The following is a 12,738-nucleotide window of genomic DNA, read 5'->3' as shown; positions in this document are numbered from 1 at the left end:
TAAAGAAAGATAATATGAACCGAAAGATGTATTAAGTAGAAAATAGGATTTCGATTTAGATTCTTAACTATATTTGAATGGCTTCAATCGAAACTTACACCTAGTTACTCGTGTGACTCTCCTTTCCCATATTTCCTTTATTAACCATATATAACACACGTATGATTCTTGTTGCATGGTTTAACTAGCGACAAGTTAATAAAAGAAAATAACTAAAAAATATAATCATGTAAGAGCCGTTAATTCATAAGCTTTGTAGGTCATGGGTTTTTTTAAAATTTTCTTTACTACATCGGGGGAGGAGAAGAAAGAAGAATGGGATACTACGGTAGTAATAGCGTTTAAACCCTCAGACCTCAACTGTAGAAGGCAGGTGTAGCTCATAGCGGAAAATAGTTATCCACCCATATTATCTATTAAAAAATGGGTTGGATAATAATTTTTTTAAAAAAAGGTCGAATATGGATAATAACCATATTATCCACTTAGAAAATGGTTAACCAAATGGATAACCAATGAATAACTAATGTATTTAACTTTTACATTTGTAAAGGCTCAAAGTTTGGGAGACTACGAATTCTCCCATGAGTAATCATATTCAAGAAGCCACGGATAATATGGATATCCATATTATCCGCCGGATAACTAGTTTTTTATCTGTCTCAAATATGGGTCACGTCGGATAATTTATCCGTTTTCTAAATTACCCGTTTTCAACCCCGACCCGACCCGCCAGTTTTCCACCCCTACTCATAGCCGACCTTGATGAGGCATAAGTTAACACTACTATGATACCATATTACAAAAGGAAATACTTATATGCTTTTATACTTTGATTACACGAGATAACCTAAATGTAAGTTGCTAGTTTGCTACTACCTCAAGCTTCAGTCCAGAATTCCCTTTTTCCTTTAAATTTTGGTGAGAATCCCTAAACTAATGATAAGACACTTCTGAAATCAATAATTGGACCGGAAAAGTCCTAAAAGCAATATAAAAATATACTCCATCAGTCATTTTCCTTTCTGTGTAATCCTAAAGTGCTGTCACTATAAGAATCTTTATAGAAATTTAAATTTTTTAGGAGTTATATACAACTTACTTTTACTATTATCCTCTTTTTAATTATATTATAATATAATCCATTAATCAAAGTATATTACTTAACATATTCTACGGTCAACATCAAACTTTGATTTTCAACTCTTATTTTAATATCCATGCTCAAAAATAGAGAATGAATAACCCAAAGAAGGAGCAATAAATTGGGCGAAAACCATGAAAGAGCAAGGTTTCAATCCGATAGAGGAAGAAAATGCTAGGTGATTTCTTCCCGCTCGCTTAAGCCTTGATGGATAGAGTTATTCGGTGCAAATGCTGATGGAATGTAGCAAATACCTAACGAATAGTCGAAGTACGCGCAAGATCATACTGACACAACTTGTTATAAAAAAGAAAAAAGAAAAGTAAGAGAAAGATATCTAAAGCAGAAGAAGGTCACAGGCTTCAGAGTACCTGCATTCATTAATTATCCAGTGAAGGACCGAAAATACTTATGATAAGAAAGCCATTAGAGAAGAAAAGAGATATAAAAAGGCTTACAAGAAGAGTGAAGAAGACAAGGACAACTCACATAAAAGAGCAGTAAATTAAACTCTCACTCTTGACTTGTATCCTCTTATGACTGCAACATCTCCATCAACCGTACCATATAGACATTGATGTTTTACCAGATAATAATCCAACAAATACTTTTAACTTTGTTCAGTCTAAGTAGTGGTCACCAATAATCAAGGACATTACAATCACCATAAGATATTACCTTGACTTTGAGACAATGAGAATATGTTGTATCGCGTTTGTCAACAATTGACACTCTCAACCTTTCTACCTTCTGATGTAGCAAGTATCTCTTCTTCCCACCATCAACAACTAACTTCATGTTTTTGGCTTTATTTAACTTGCAAAACAACAGGATGCAGGTAGTGAAAATCACAAAATGTCAAGAGGTGATAGTTTATTCTAAGTTTATCAAATCAAGAATTGGATTGGTATTGTTTTCAGTCTCCTACATTAAATGCTTACCGTGCAATGGAGTTAGTTTTCTTGTCTCCTCAAATAAATGCACCAATAAAATTTCAATGCTTGCAATAAAACATTAAAAGAGTCAGGTTCTTACCCTTTAACCATCCTCATTGGAGAATCCAATGATCTAAGGTACAAAATGTTATATATGTCAAGAACAAGTAACATGGGTCATGCCATCGCATGAACAAGACAATGTCAAGATCAAACTTAACTTCAGCTTATGGTATATGTTCTCATTTGCATCATAAATCCATGTTCCCTTTATCTGAATGCAGCAGCAGCTATCCAGGCCATTGAGTATTAAAGACATGTAAGGACTACCGTGAACCGTAAGATTAACATGTATGCATCATAGTAATGTGCAGCAGCCTTAGCTTGCTCGCCCCTGAAATGACCGAAAGGCTGAAACAAATAAGGAAATCAACCGCACAGACCATCTGAATTAATTAGACAATTCTAATAATTACCCTGGAAATAACTCACACATCCAGATATTTGGGAAGGTCTCTCAAAAGTAGTCATAAGATACTATATAAATTGTTACTGTACTTGACCTGATTGCCACTATTTTAAATTATTGCAAGTGGAAGAAAAGAATCTTTCTTTACTCAAATTTTCAGTTGGAAATTGATCGCTTGTGAGAAATTTGTAATGAATTCTGAGATATGTCTACTTCCTGAACCTTGTAAAGTAACAACATGAGACAAACTAAACAAGTCACATTAAACGTTTTGCTACATAACACTAAAATCAATTATAGTTCCATGATACAGGTTGGAGGTATTAATTTTTTTAATTCACTTATTCATTTCCATAAATCAAGAAAAAAACATGCACTCCATCAAATCCTTTTTGAAGTTTTCACGACTGAGCCAAATTTCTACTCGATACATGATAGCACAAGGAAATGAGCATTCTTTCATACCCTTTTCTCCTCTTTGGACCAAGTATGAAATCATCATCATTGCTAATTGCAATCAGTTTTTAATCGTTTCTTTGATTTCACATCAGCATTCTTTGATGCTTGCTGCGGCACTTTGGAACTCTCAGGTTTGCTCGAGATTAGTGGTGGCGGAGACTTGACACTGACAGGGGACAACAGACCATGTTCCATCAACCTGCAAGTATATGCCTAAGTCCAAATACTTCAGCATTCTTGTAGATTCAATCCATTAATTGTTGGACCAAATACACACGTCATGGAAAGATGTCTAGAAGTGTACAGTCTACGGGGAATCAACAACAACAACAACATACCCAGTATTATCCCACACCGTGGGGTCTGGGGAGGGAAGTCATGTGTACGCAAATCTTACCCCTACCTTGTGAGGATAGAGAGGCTATTTTCAATAAACCCTCGGCTCAGGAAAGTATAAGCACTACATTAATGAAAATATAGACAAGGAGGGACAGTACCAAAAAGCCAAATAAAAACAGAATAAAAACAACAAGACACTAATGTGATCAACAATGAAAGAAAAACGGTTAGTCATAAAAACCTACTACCAACAAAAGACAAGACTGCGTGCCAATACTACTGTTATGAACACTCTAGACTACCTACTCTACTGCCCTAATCTTCGACCTCCATACCTTCCTATCAAGGGTCATGTCCTCGGTCAGCTGAAGTTGCGCCATGTCTTGCCTAATCATCTCTCTCCACCTCTTCTTTGGCCTACCTCTACCCCTCTGTAGGCCTTCCAATGTCAACCTCTCACACCTCCTCACCGGGGCGTCTGTGCTGCTCCTCCTCACATGACCAAACCACCTAAGCCACGCTTCCCGCATCTTGTCCTCAATAGGGTCACACTCACCTTGTCGTGAATAACCTCATTTCTGATCCTATCTAACCTGGTGTGACCGCACATCCATCTCAACATCCTAATCTCTACTACCTTCATCTTCTGGACATGGGAGAGCTTGACTGGACAACACTCAGCCCCATACAACATCGTTGATCTGACCACCACTCTGTAGAACTTACCCTTAAGTTTCAGTGGCACCTTCTTGTCACACAAAACACCGGAAGCGAGTCTTCATTTCATCTATCCCGCCCCAATACGATGTGTAACATCTTCATCAATCTCCTCATCCCCTGAATAATAGACCCAAGGTACTTAAAACTCCCTCTCCTAGAGATGACCTGCGGGTCCAGCCTCACTTCCCCTTCCCCTCATTGAGTCTCGCCACTAAACTTACACTCCAAGTATTTTGTCTTGGTCCTGCTCAACTTGAAACCTTTAGATTCCAGGGTCTGCCTCCATACCTCTAATTGCGCGTTCATACCGTCTCGCGTCTCGTCAATCAATTAATATCATCTGCAAATAGCATGCACCACGGCACCTCCCCTTGGATGTGGTGCGTCAGTACGTCCATCACCAGAGCAAACAAAAAAGGGCTGAGTGCCGACCCCTGATGCAACCCCATCATAACCGGAAAAAGGTCTGAGTCCCCACCCACCGTCCTCACTCGGATCTGTACTCCATCATACATGTCCTTAGTCAACCTAACGTAGGTAACATGTACACCTCTAGCCTCCAAACATCTCCACAAAACCTCCCTCGGGACTTTATCGTACGCCTTTTCTAAGTCGATGAACACCATATGCAAGTCCTTCTTTCTCTCCCTATACTGCTCCATCAATCTCCTAACAAGTCTACGGGGAATCCAAAAGTGAAAAAGAACATGGCTAAAATCAATATGTAACTGAAATCAAGCAAGACATATAGAGATTAAGCATTAACATTGTCTATGATCTATATATGCATTGAAAGCATAAATATTAAAATTAATCAGAAGCAAAGATCATAAAATTCCTCGTCCTTGAGCTAATATTGCATTCTAAAACTTCAATATCTGGTTCATCATAAACTCATGTTCACTGTATTGAGACTATGTAATACAATCCCATTAAAGGTGTTTCATTACTCCACATGCACATGATTTCTGTCTAATAGCTTGTTCAAGCATTAGATAATTAAGCGTTATATTTTTAACATCTGACAAAATTTATATTACAGTTTTCTGAGACCAAAATCAGATGTATGGATATTACACGGATATTGACATCATAATAATTACAGCAAAAGCAGAATGCTCAAACCATCTCATTTTCCCTTTATCAAGAAGGACACATGTTTAATGTGATCTGATTATAATTTCTTACCAGCACTACATTTTCTTATTTAAGAATTTTTATGTTTTTAATTTTATATTTTCTTGTTGTGGATGTTTGACAATGTTCAAGTGCCAAGTCTGGTGGAAAGCAGGATAGATGACTCCCATTGGCATCTTTGTGAATATCTGGAGGCAAATGTGAAAGATAACAAGGTCACTGCATTGAAAAGTTCAATGGGATGTCAGTTCACATAAAGTAAGGGAGAAGAAATATCAGTAGCGAAGAGTGAGATCGAGTGTTAGCTGAGTGTAACCGCGACCTAGGCTACTCATTTTATGCCATGTATTGAAGGACTTGAATATCTGCCATTTTACACTTTACTAGCTCATATTACTTGCCCGGGATGAGTTAAGAGTACCAGCTGAGCATAACCATCACATTCTTATCCTAAATGACCTAGACTACTCTTTTCATCTTAAATATCTGCCATTTACAACTTACCAGCTGAACTAATCCAACTGGCAGCTATCCGACAGTTTGCAAGATCCAGGGCTACCTTAATTATAGGCAAACATAGTTCTGGAATATACAAGGCAGCAAGAGTCTGAAGTAAGAATTCTGAGCAGCATTAAAGATGTGCATCCAAGTAGCAGTATTTTTCAGGAGATTGCAGCTATTTCCTATTATTTTCGCCTCAGAAAGTCAAGAACATTGGGAAAATACCTCCATCCCAATTAAGGGGGCAGTTGCACTGAGATAGTTTGCAACCAAAACAAGAAACGAAATTGGTGACTAGGTTGAGAAATATATGCGATCAGAATCTAGAAGCAATGTTTAGGAATATATGGGAAAATACAACTCAAAAGGTGCTCAATGGGCGTTTGAAAGGAGAAGTGGTTTTGGGGCTAGTAGCAATCCAATTTCTAGAATATAGAGGTTCCAGTGGCCAACAGAAAGCAGATCTAAGCAAAAGAGCTGATGATGAAATTACCATTTAGTTGGAACTGGGAACTACAGCAGTAAGAAGCTGATGTAAATAATTTACAATGATGATTCCCCCACCATTTTCCAATGAGCTCTCCATTGTTCGCCTTTAGCCACATGTTTTCAAATGTTGACGTAAACGATTCCTGAGCTTTTCTGATCCTGCTGAAGTCCAAGAGAATAAGAACATGATCTGATGGAAATATGACAGGGGATTTGGATGATATCTGGGGCTACCTCTCCATGTGGTTGAAATGTGAAAATTGAAATCTGTCAAGTCTGAATTTGGACGTTGACTCGTTCATCCTGGTCCACGTGAAACGAGGACCTGTCATCAACTAGCTAAAAGCTATCAATAAACTCTGAACACTTCATTGCTCTAGAGAGTCAAGTTACATCCTTTCTTCCAAATAACTCATCGTATTAAAATCTCCTCCTGACATCTAAGAACTCTTCATTCCCAAAACAAACATGACAAAGCAATGGAGAAGCAGCTTTTTTCACCTGTACCATCTTCAACTTCTTCTCATCCTATGATACAAAACTCACTTCGATACTTCTCCTGGTTGGGATCGTTTCACTCAGGAATTTAAGGGAAAGAACACTGTGTTTCGAAAATTTCCTGGACAGATGTTGGCATTCCTGGGTTGAATTTCATTGTTGAAAGTGAGAATTTGTGTGTGCATATTACTATGGGGTCAAGTATGACTTGAGTACTAACTTGAAATGCCTAACAAGGTTCTGCATGAAAGAAGACATCGAGGGATGACTTTTCCCCCTCATCAGCAAAAGTTATCAAGTCTGACAAGTGAGGAAATTGCAACTCCTGAAGTGTTTCTATTGGGGGAACAAATGATAGAATAAAAGAAGGTAACTGTATGAGGTAATGCCTTAATAATACTCTAAAGACGGTAGACAGGGTATCTCGTCTATCGCATCTGTTTTTTTATTTGTTTCAATCAGAAGTTATATTACCAGACAAATATGAACAAGGTAAGTATCACAACTAAAATAAAGTTGTTCTATACTTGTTTATTCTCTCATAATTCATACTGGTAAATGATACATGTCATCTAGAAATGTGTTTGGCCAGTAAGAACATGGGAATACACATCTTTTGGTAGACACATGCCACAATCCAGAAGATGCAATTTCATTTCACAACATAATAAAAGATCAGTCACTTATAAACACTACCGGACATCTGATAGAGCATAACGCGAGGCTACCTCATATATAAATACAGAAGCACCTCTCTCAGCAAACAAATGATGAAATTGTCCTTCACTTGTAGGGTGGTGTAGAACATATCTTCTGCAGATAAACATAATGATGGTTATCTCTTCCTTAAGCCATTGCCTTATATGTTACATCTTTGTCTTTCGACCTTGTCAATTCCTGTTGTGCTTGCTGACTTACCCAAGTACTAGTACTGCAAGAATTTAATCAACTCCCCGGAAGCACCTTATAAAGTTCTCATAATCCACTTCTCGTCCAAGCTTAGATGATAGTTGGGAATCATGTTAAACCCAATCATCACAAATTAAAAAGGATCTCACCGTACATATTAAGGGCAATTTAAGGACCAACAAGCATGTATAGTCTGCATAAAAGAGAAATTTCTTCCTCAACCATAAATCATAGTAAGATAGAACAACCCTTGGACCACCAGAGGTTGCACATTTCAGCAAAGTAGAAACATGAGAGAACTTTAGATGGTGGCCCTAAGCAGGGGCAAAGCCACACTTAAGCTAAGTTGCTCCGACATAGCAGTTTAGGTGCCGCACCCGTGTCGACAAGACACTAGTATGGGTGTGGGTATGGGATCCGTACCGGATCTGATCAAACAATTTTGGGTACTTTGACCACGACGGATCGAAAAATTCGAGACGAGATACAATTTTATTACCGAAATCAAAACTAAAACTAGGGTAAATTTGAAGAAAATAATATATCTTATCTAGGAAATCAATCTTTTACTTATCTACAACTTGAGAATAAAAAGGAAATCCACACTTTACAAGCTATACGTAAGTATTCCACAAAATTTCTCACAAATTAGAGAGATTTATATATATTTTAATTATTTTTAGCCGGATTCCCGCACCCGTATCCGTACTAGGATCCGTATCTCCGAATCTTAAAATTTACATCTTGAAAGATCCGACCTCTAGATCCGCACCCGAGTCCGAGCAACTTAGCACTTAAGTTAGGGTGGTCAATTGATCACCTTTTGTCGGAAAATTATACTGCGTATATAAGTAAAATATTTGGTTTTAGAGGTACATAACATATATTGAACACCCTTTGTTGGAATTTTTTTTTTTACTTATTTCAAGTTTGAACACCCTTCAGAAAATTCCTGGCTTCGCCCTTGGCCATAAGCTTCCATGAGGTTTTTACGTGAACATGATGGGATCTTACAATAAGGTCTAAGGATTGTGAAAGACAATTTTCCCTAGAAATATAGGCTACCGTTGGCACAAAATTTTATTGTTCCAAGCTTTTAGCAGGTTTCTGTCCGTTTGAAAAAATATGTGTCATGCAAAGTCTTATCCATGAGGAGATAAAAATGATGAAGACCTTCATGTAATGCAAAGCTCATATTCTGAAGATTAAGTTCAGCATTGAGATATATAAAATGAAACAAGAAGAATCACAAGTGGAGTAGCAAGTATGATTATGATGTTTAAGTTAATGTCATCATTTCCTCAATTTATGGATTCTATAACTCAACTTGGATTTTGGGACATTAGAAGTCCCACTATAAAAACAAATGTTCTATGTGTCATTAAAGCCTGCAAGGAACTTCGTTCAAGGGATTGGACCAACAACATGGAAGTTGGGATGTTCTTCTGAAGGGAAACATTGGACGGCATTAGACCACATGGGAATCGAGCAGATCACATTTTTAGTTGATGAATGCAATATTCTCAAAGTTTCCAAGAAAAGGCAATAAAGATGCAAAACAAGAAAGACTCACATAACGATACCTTACTGCAATGATACAGCAATGCTGTTATCAATTCTTTATATTGAAGAAAATACATCGAGCATCTTGAATTTCCTAGCGAACATCATTTCCTATCTATGACATAAAAGATGTGGGCAGAGTTACCTGGAAATTGTGCTGGTGGGAGGCAGAAGGTACCCGATGGAATAGTTGAGGTGCACGCAAGCTCGCTCGGACACCACCGTCATCCAAGAAAAGACAAAATACATCAATCCTATTTCGTAGGATACAGCATTCCCTGTGACTTGAAAACATCCAATATCAAGTTGTACTTCAATGCATGACCAATAACTCCATATTAGTACCGGTAACAGATATTTTTGTGAAATGGAAATAGGAATGTAAAGCAAGAAAAGCAACCTTAATGCAGTGATACAGCAATGTTGTTATTGAAACCTAATATTTGTAGAAAATACATCAATGATCTCCTTTTCGTAGGAAACATCACTTCCTATGAAAGGAAAGATCCACCATCCACTAGTACTTCAGCACATACTCAATATCTTCTTATTAGTAGGAGTGAAGTGAGTATTGTGAAATAAAAAGAAAGATGCAGAACAATAAATGCTCACGTGTGACACCTTAATGATCAACAGCAACATTATTAAAAACTTTATATTGAAGAAATACATCAAGCATATCCTATTTCTAAGGAAACACTATTTCCTACGACATAAAAAGTCTAATATCCACTTTTAGTTGTATACACGAGAAATTTTTGTAAAATGAAAATAAAGACGTAAAACACAAAAGGCTCAAATAAAAATAGCTTAATGGAATGGCACAGCCAAGTTGTTATCAAACATTTATACTGAAGAAAATACATCAAGCATCCCCAATTTCCTAGGAAATCATTTCCCATGACATGGAAAATCTAACATTCGCTTTTACTTCTAGACAAGATAGATATCTCTGTATTAGTAACTTGTTGTAGTAAGTCTTGTAAAATGGAAATAAAGATGTAAAACAAGAATGTCTCATACACGAGACCTTAACACGATGACACAACAATGTTACTATCAAAACTTTATATTGAAAAAATCACATCGAGCATCCCCTATTCCCTAGGAAACATTATTACCTATGACATGAAAAATCTAATAGCTTTGTAGTGTACCTGTTAGCATCAAGCTAATAACATGAAGATGTAAGAGCCGATTTGGGTGTTTTGTTAACAATTCCATTCATAGTTTATGATTCTCTCCTTATAAGTAAATTAGTTCTGATATTAACAAAGGCATGTTTCACCATCTAGTTCTGTTTTGTATATACACTTGAAGAAAATGACGAAATCCTTGAGTCCGAGCAACAGATTTGAGGACCATGAGGGGATCATGCCGAGCATACCTCAGTTTCTCGAAAGTCCTAATCCCAGACATCCCTAGTTGGAGAAGGCTTTTGTTAAATCATTTAGACCAACACCTTCTATGCATGCTTGATGGAGAGGATGGTAAAATTTTGTAAAACAGAAATAAAGATGTAAAACTGGAAAAAGGCTCACGTAACACCACATTCATGTGACAATGTTTTAATCAAAACCAAATACTGATGAAAATATCTCAAGCATCTCGTGTATTTCTTGGGAAACATTTTCCTATGACACCAAAAATCTAACATCCACCTTACTGCCGAACATGATCCAATATCTGTGTATTAATACCTCCTTGGTAAGTCTCGTAAAATGGATATACCTTTAGAACTAGTTGCACTAATCGATTTCAAATCCCATACATACAAGTATAGTTCTACATATGACTCTTAGGACAAAAATAGCCTACATACTTACCAAGAAAACTTACCAAAACTCTGCCATTTTCAGTTGAAGGTATCTGTTTTGACAATGATTCATAGAAAAACCTCAAAGGAGATAACCATAAAAGAAAATAAGCTTTTGGTTATCAGTTTCAATTTTTTCAGAAAAAAGGGTGTTCAAAAAGCAACAAGCTCATGAATTTATCCACTAGATAAATCATTAATACACATGAAAAACCAAATTAACAAGAAATGTCACACACCCAGATAAAAATAACAAAGAAACCACAGGAAAAGTGAAATCTTGAACAACTTCAAAGCAAAAAAAATATGATCTTTCTGAAGGGTACCTCAGTTTTAGAGACAAATATGGTGGATTTACACTTAGAATCCACATGTGGCTTGAAAGAGGTCTCAACAACTTCCTCTTTGATCACAGATGAATCAATTTTAGGCATTAAGGACAAACCCATTTTGATAGCTACTGTTTGGTTTGACCTTTGACCATATTAGATTTGGCCTCAGTGGCCATCTCAAGAATTGGATTAAGGATTAATCAATAATCAGTATCATCATTCATCTCTGTGGTGAAATTTTGTGGTTTTAACTGCTATTAGACTCGGAATACTCGGTTTTTTTCAAGGAAATTAGCGGTACGTTTCCCGTTACTTTTGCGGCAAAAAGCTGGTAAGTACGTTACAGCCTTGATCATAATGTATCTGGAAGTTGGAATAAGGAAGTTTATGAAACGACGACGTTGCTATATATAGAATGGGGTAAATTTCTGGTAAAATATTTCTAACAAGCCCTGTACTTTTCTCCAAAGGTAAAACATGCTCTAGTAAATCAGAAGTTGGAAGATTGCCATTTTGTTTTTTCTTTTTATTTTCATATAAGTATACTTAGGAAAAGGTTTAGGTTATTCGACATTAGCTATTATGTGTTTAGGCATGTGTCAAAATGGTATTTTCAAAAGTGTTACAAGAGATTTATGGTATATTTAGACCTTCAAAACACAAATTGAATAAAATTTTATTGGTAAAAAAAATGTTGCGATATACTTTTTATAATTTTCACAATCTTATATATATCATGCCTGAATATAGGGGTGGGCGTTCGGTATTTCGGTTCGGTATTTAAGAACTACAATTCGGTATTCGATTTATCAATTGTATATACCAAATATCGTACCAAAGTAGTTCGATACGGTTCGGTATTTCTTGTTTGGTTCGGTACGGTATCGGTATGATTTCAGTATATCAATTTGCATGATTTTCATATGAATAAAAAAATTAGGAAAGGCGACAACGACCAGACATTAGAAAGTGAACTAGAGATACTCGTGGCGAAAAACTTTCAGTTTTACTTTGTGATCCCACATTGAATCTTGAAAAGTTTTCAAAACCATTCATGTTCCAATAGTTTTTTTCTTTCTCCAACATGATCCGATAGTCAACTCAGAAAATTCGGTAGATTAGAGACATAACAGCTAGCTCTAGCAACTAGAAAGTGTTAGTGCTACTAACGAGCAACATCAAAATATTTGTAATTTAAAGCCCATAATATTTCTAACATTTTGAATAGCCCATAATAGATCTAAGTTTTAACCGACTTTAGAATCAGAACAATCAAAGGATAAGCAATTAGCAATGAAATTTGCAAATATGAAAAAGAAATAGTGGAAAGTATGAATCTTGTAAGAGAAAAATGATGAGTTGCACGAGGGCTGCCTGCTAAACACCTAAACCTAAAGGAAAGATACAGCTAATGGTTGGATACGTTG

General features: G+C 36.5%; 1 protein-coding gene across 23 annotated transcripts; it reads right to left on the bottom strand.

Annotated features, from left to right (window-relative positions):
• Positions 1-1,256: 1,256 nt before the first annotated feature.
• On the bottom strand, positions 1,257-11,795 carry LOC107803927 (uncharacterized). 23 transcript variants are annotated; one of them, XR_012705905.1, is made up of 6 exons: positions 11,306-11,765; positions 9,309-9,447; positions 7,610-7,793; positions 7,420-7,504; positions 3,014-3,206; positions 2,176-2,473 (listed from the first exon to the last, which is right to left on the bottom strand). XR_012705905.1 is itself a non-coding variant. In XM_075246232.1 (5 exons), exons 2-4 carry the CDS (start codon positions 10,580-10,582, stop codon positions 3,056-3,058), a joined length of 330 nt encoding a protein of 109 aa, XP_075102333.1. In that variant the 5' UTR covers positions 10,583-10,584; positions 11,306-11,715; the 3' UTR covers positions 2,176-2,473; positions 3,014-3,055. The 23 variants fall into 23 exon arrangements, 1 of the variants encoding a protein (XP_075102333.1); XR_012705904.1 differs by having other exon boundaries at positions 3,014-3,220; positions 11,306-11,763; XR_012705895.1 differs by adding an exon at positions 1,257-1,960 and having other exon boundaries at positions 2,086-2,473; positions 3,014-7,793; positions 11,306-11,791.
• Positions 11,796-12,738: the final 943 nt, after the last annotated feature.

Source organism: Nicotiana tabacum, chromosome 23 (genome assembly GCF_000715075.1).
Source record: "Nicotiana tabacum cultivar K326 chromosome 23, ASM71507v2, whole genome shotgun sequence".
Classification (NCBI taxonomy): Eukaryota; Viridiplantae; Streptophyta; class Magnoliopsida; order Solanales; family Solanaceae; genus Nicotiana; species Nicotiana tabacum.
The sequence above is the reverse complement of the archived record's forward strand: the minus strand, read 5'-3'. Positions and strand labels throughout refer to the sequence as shown.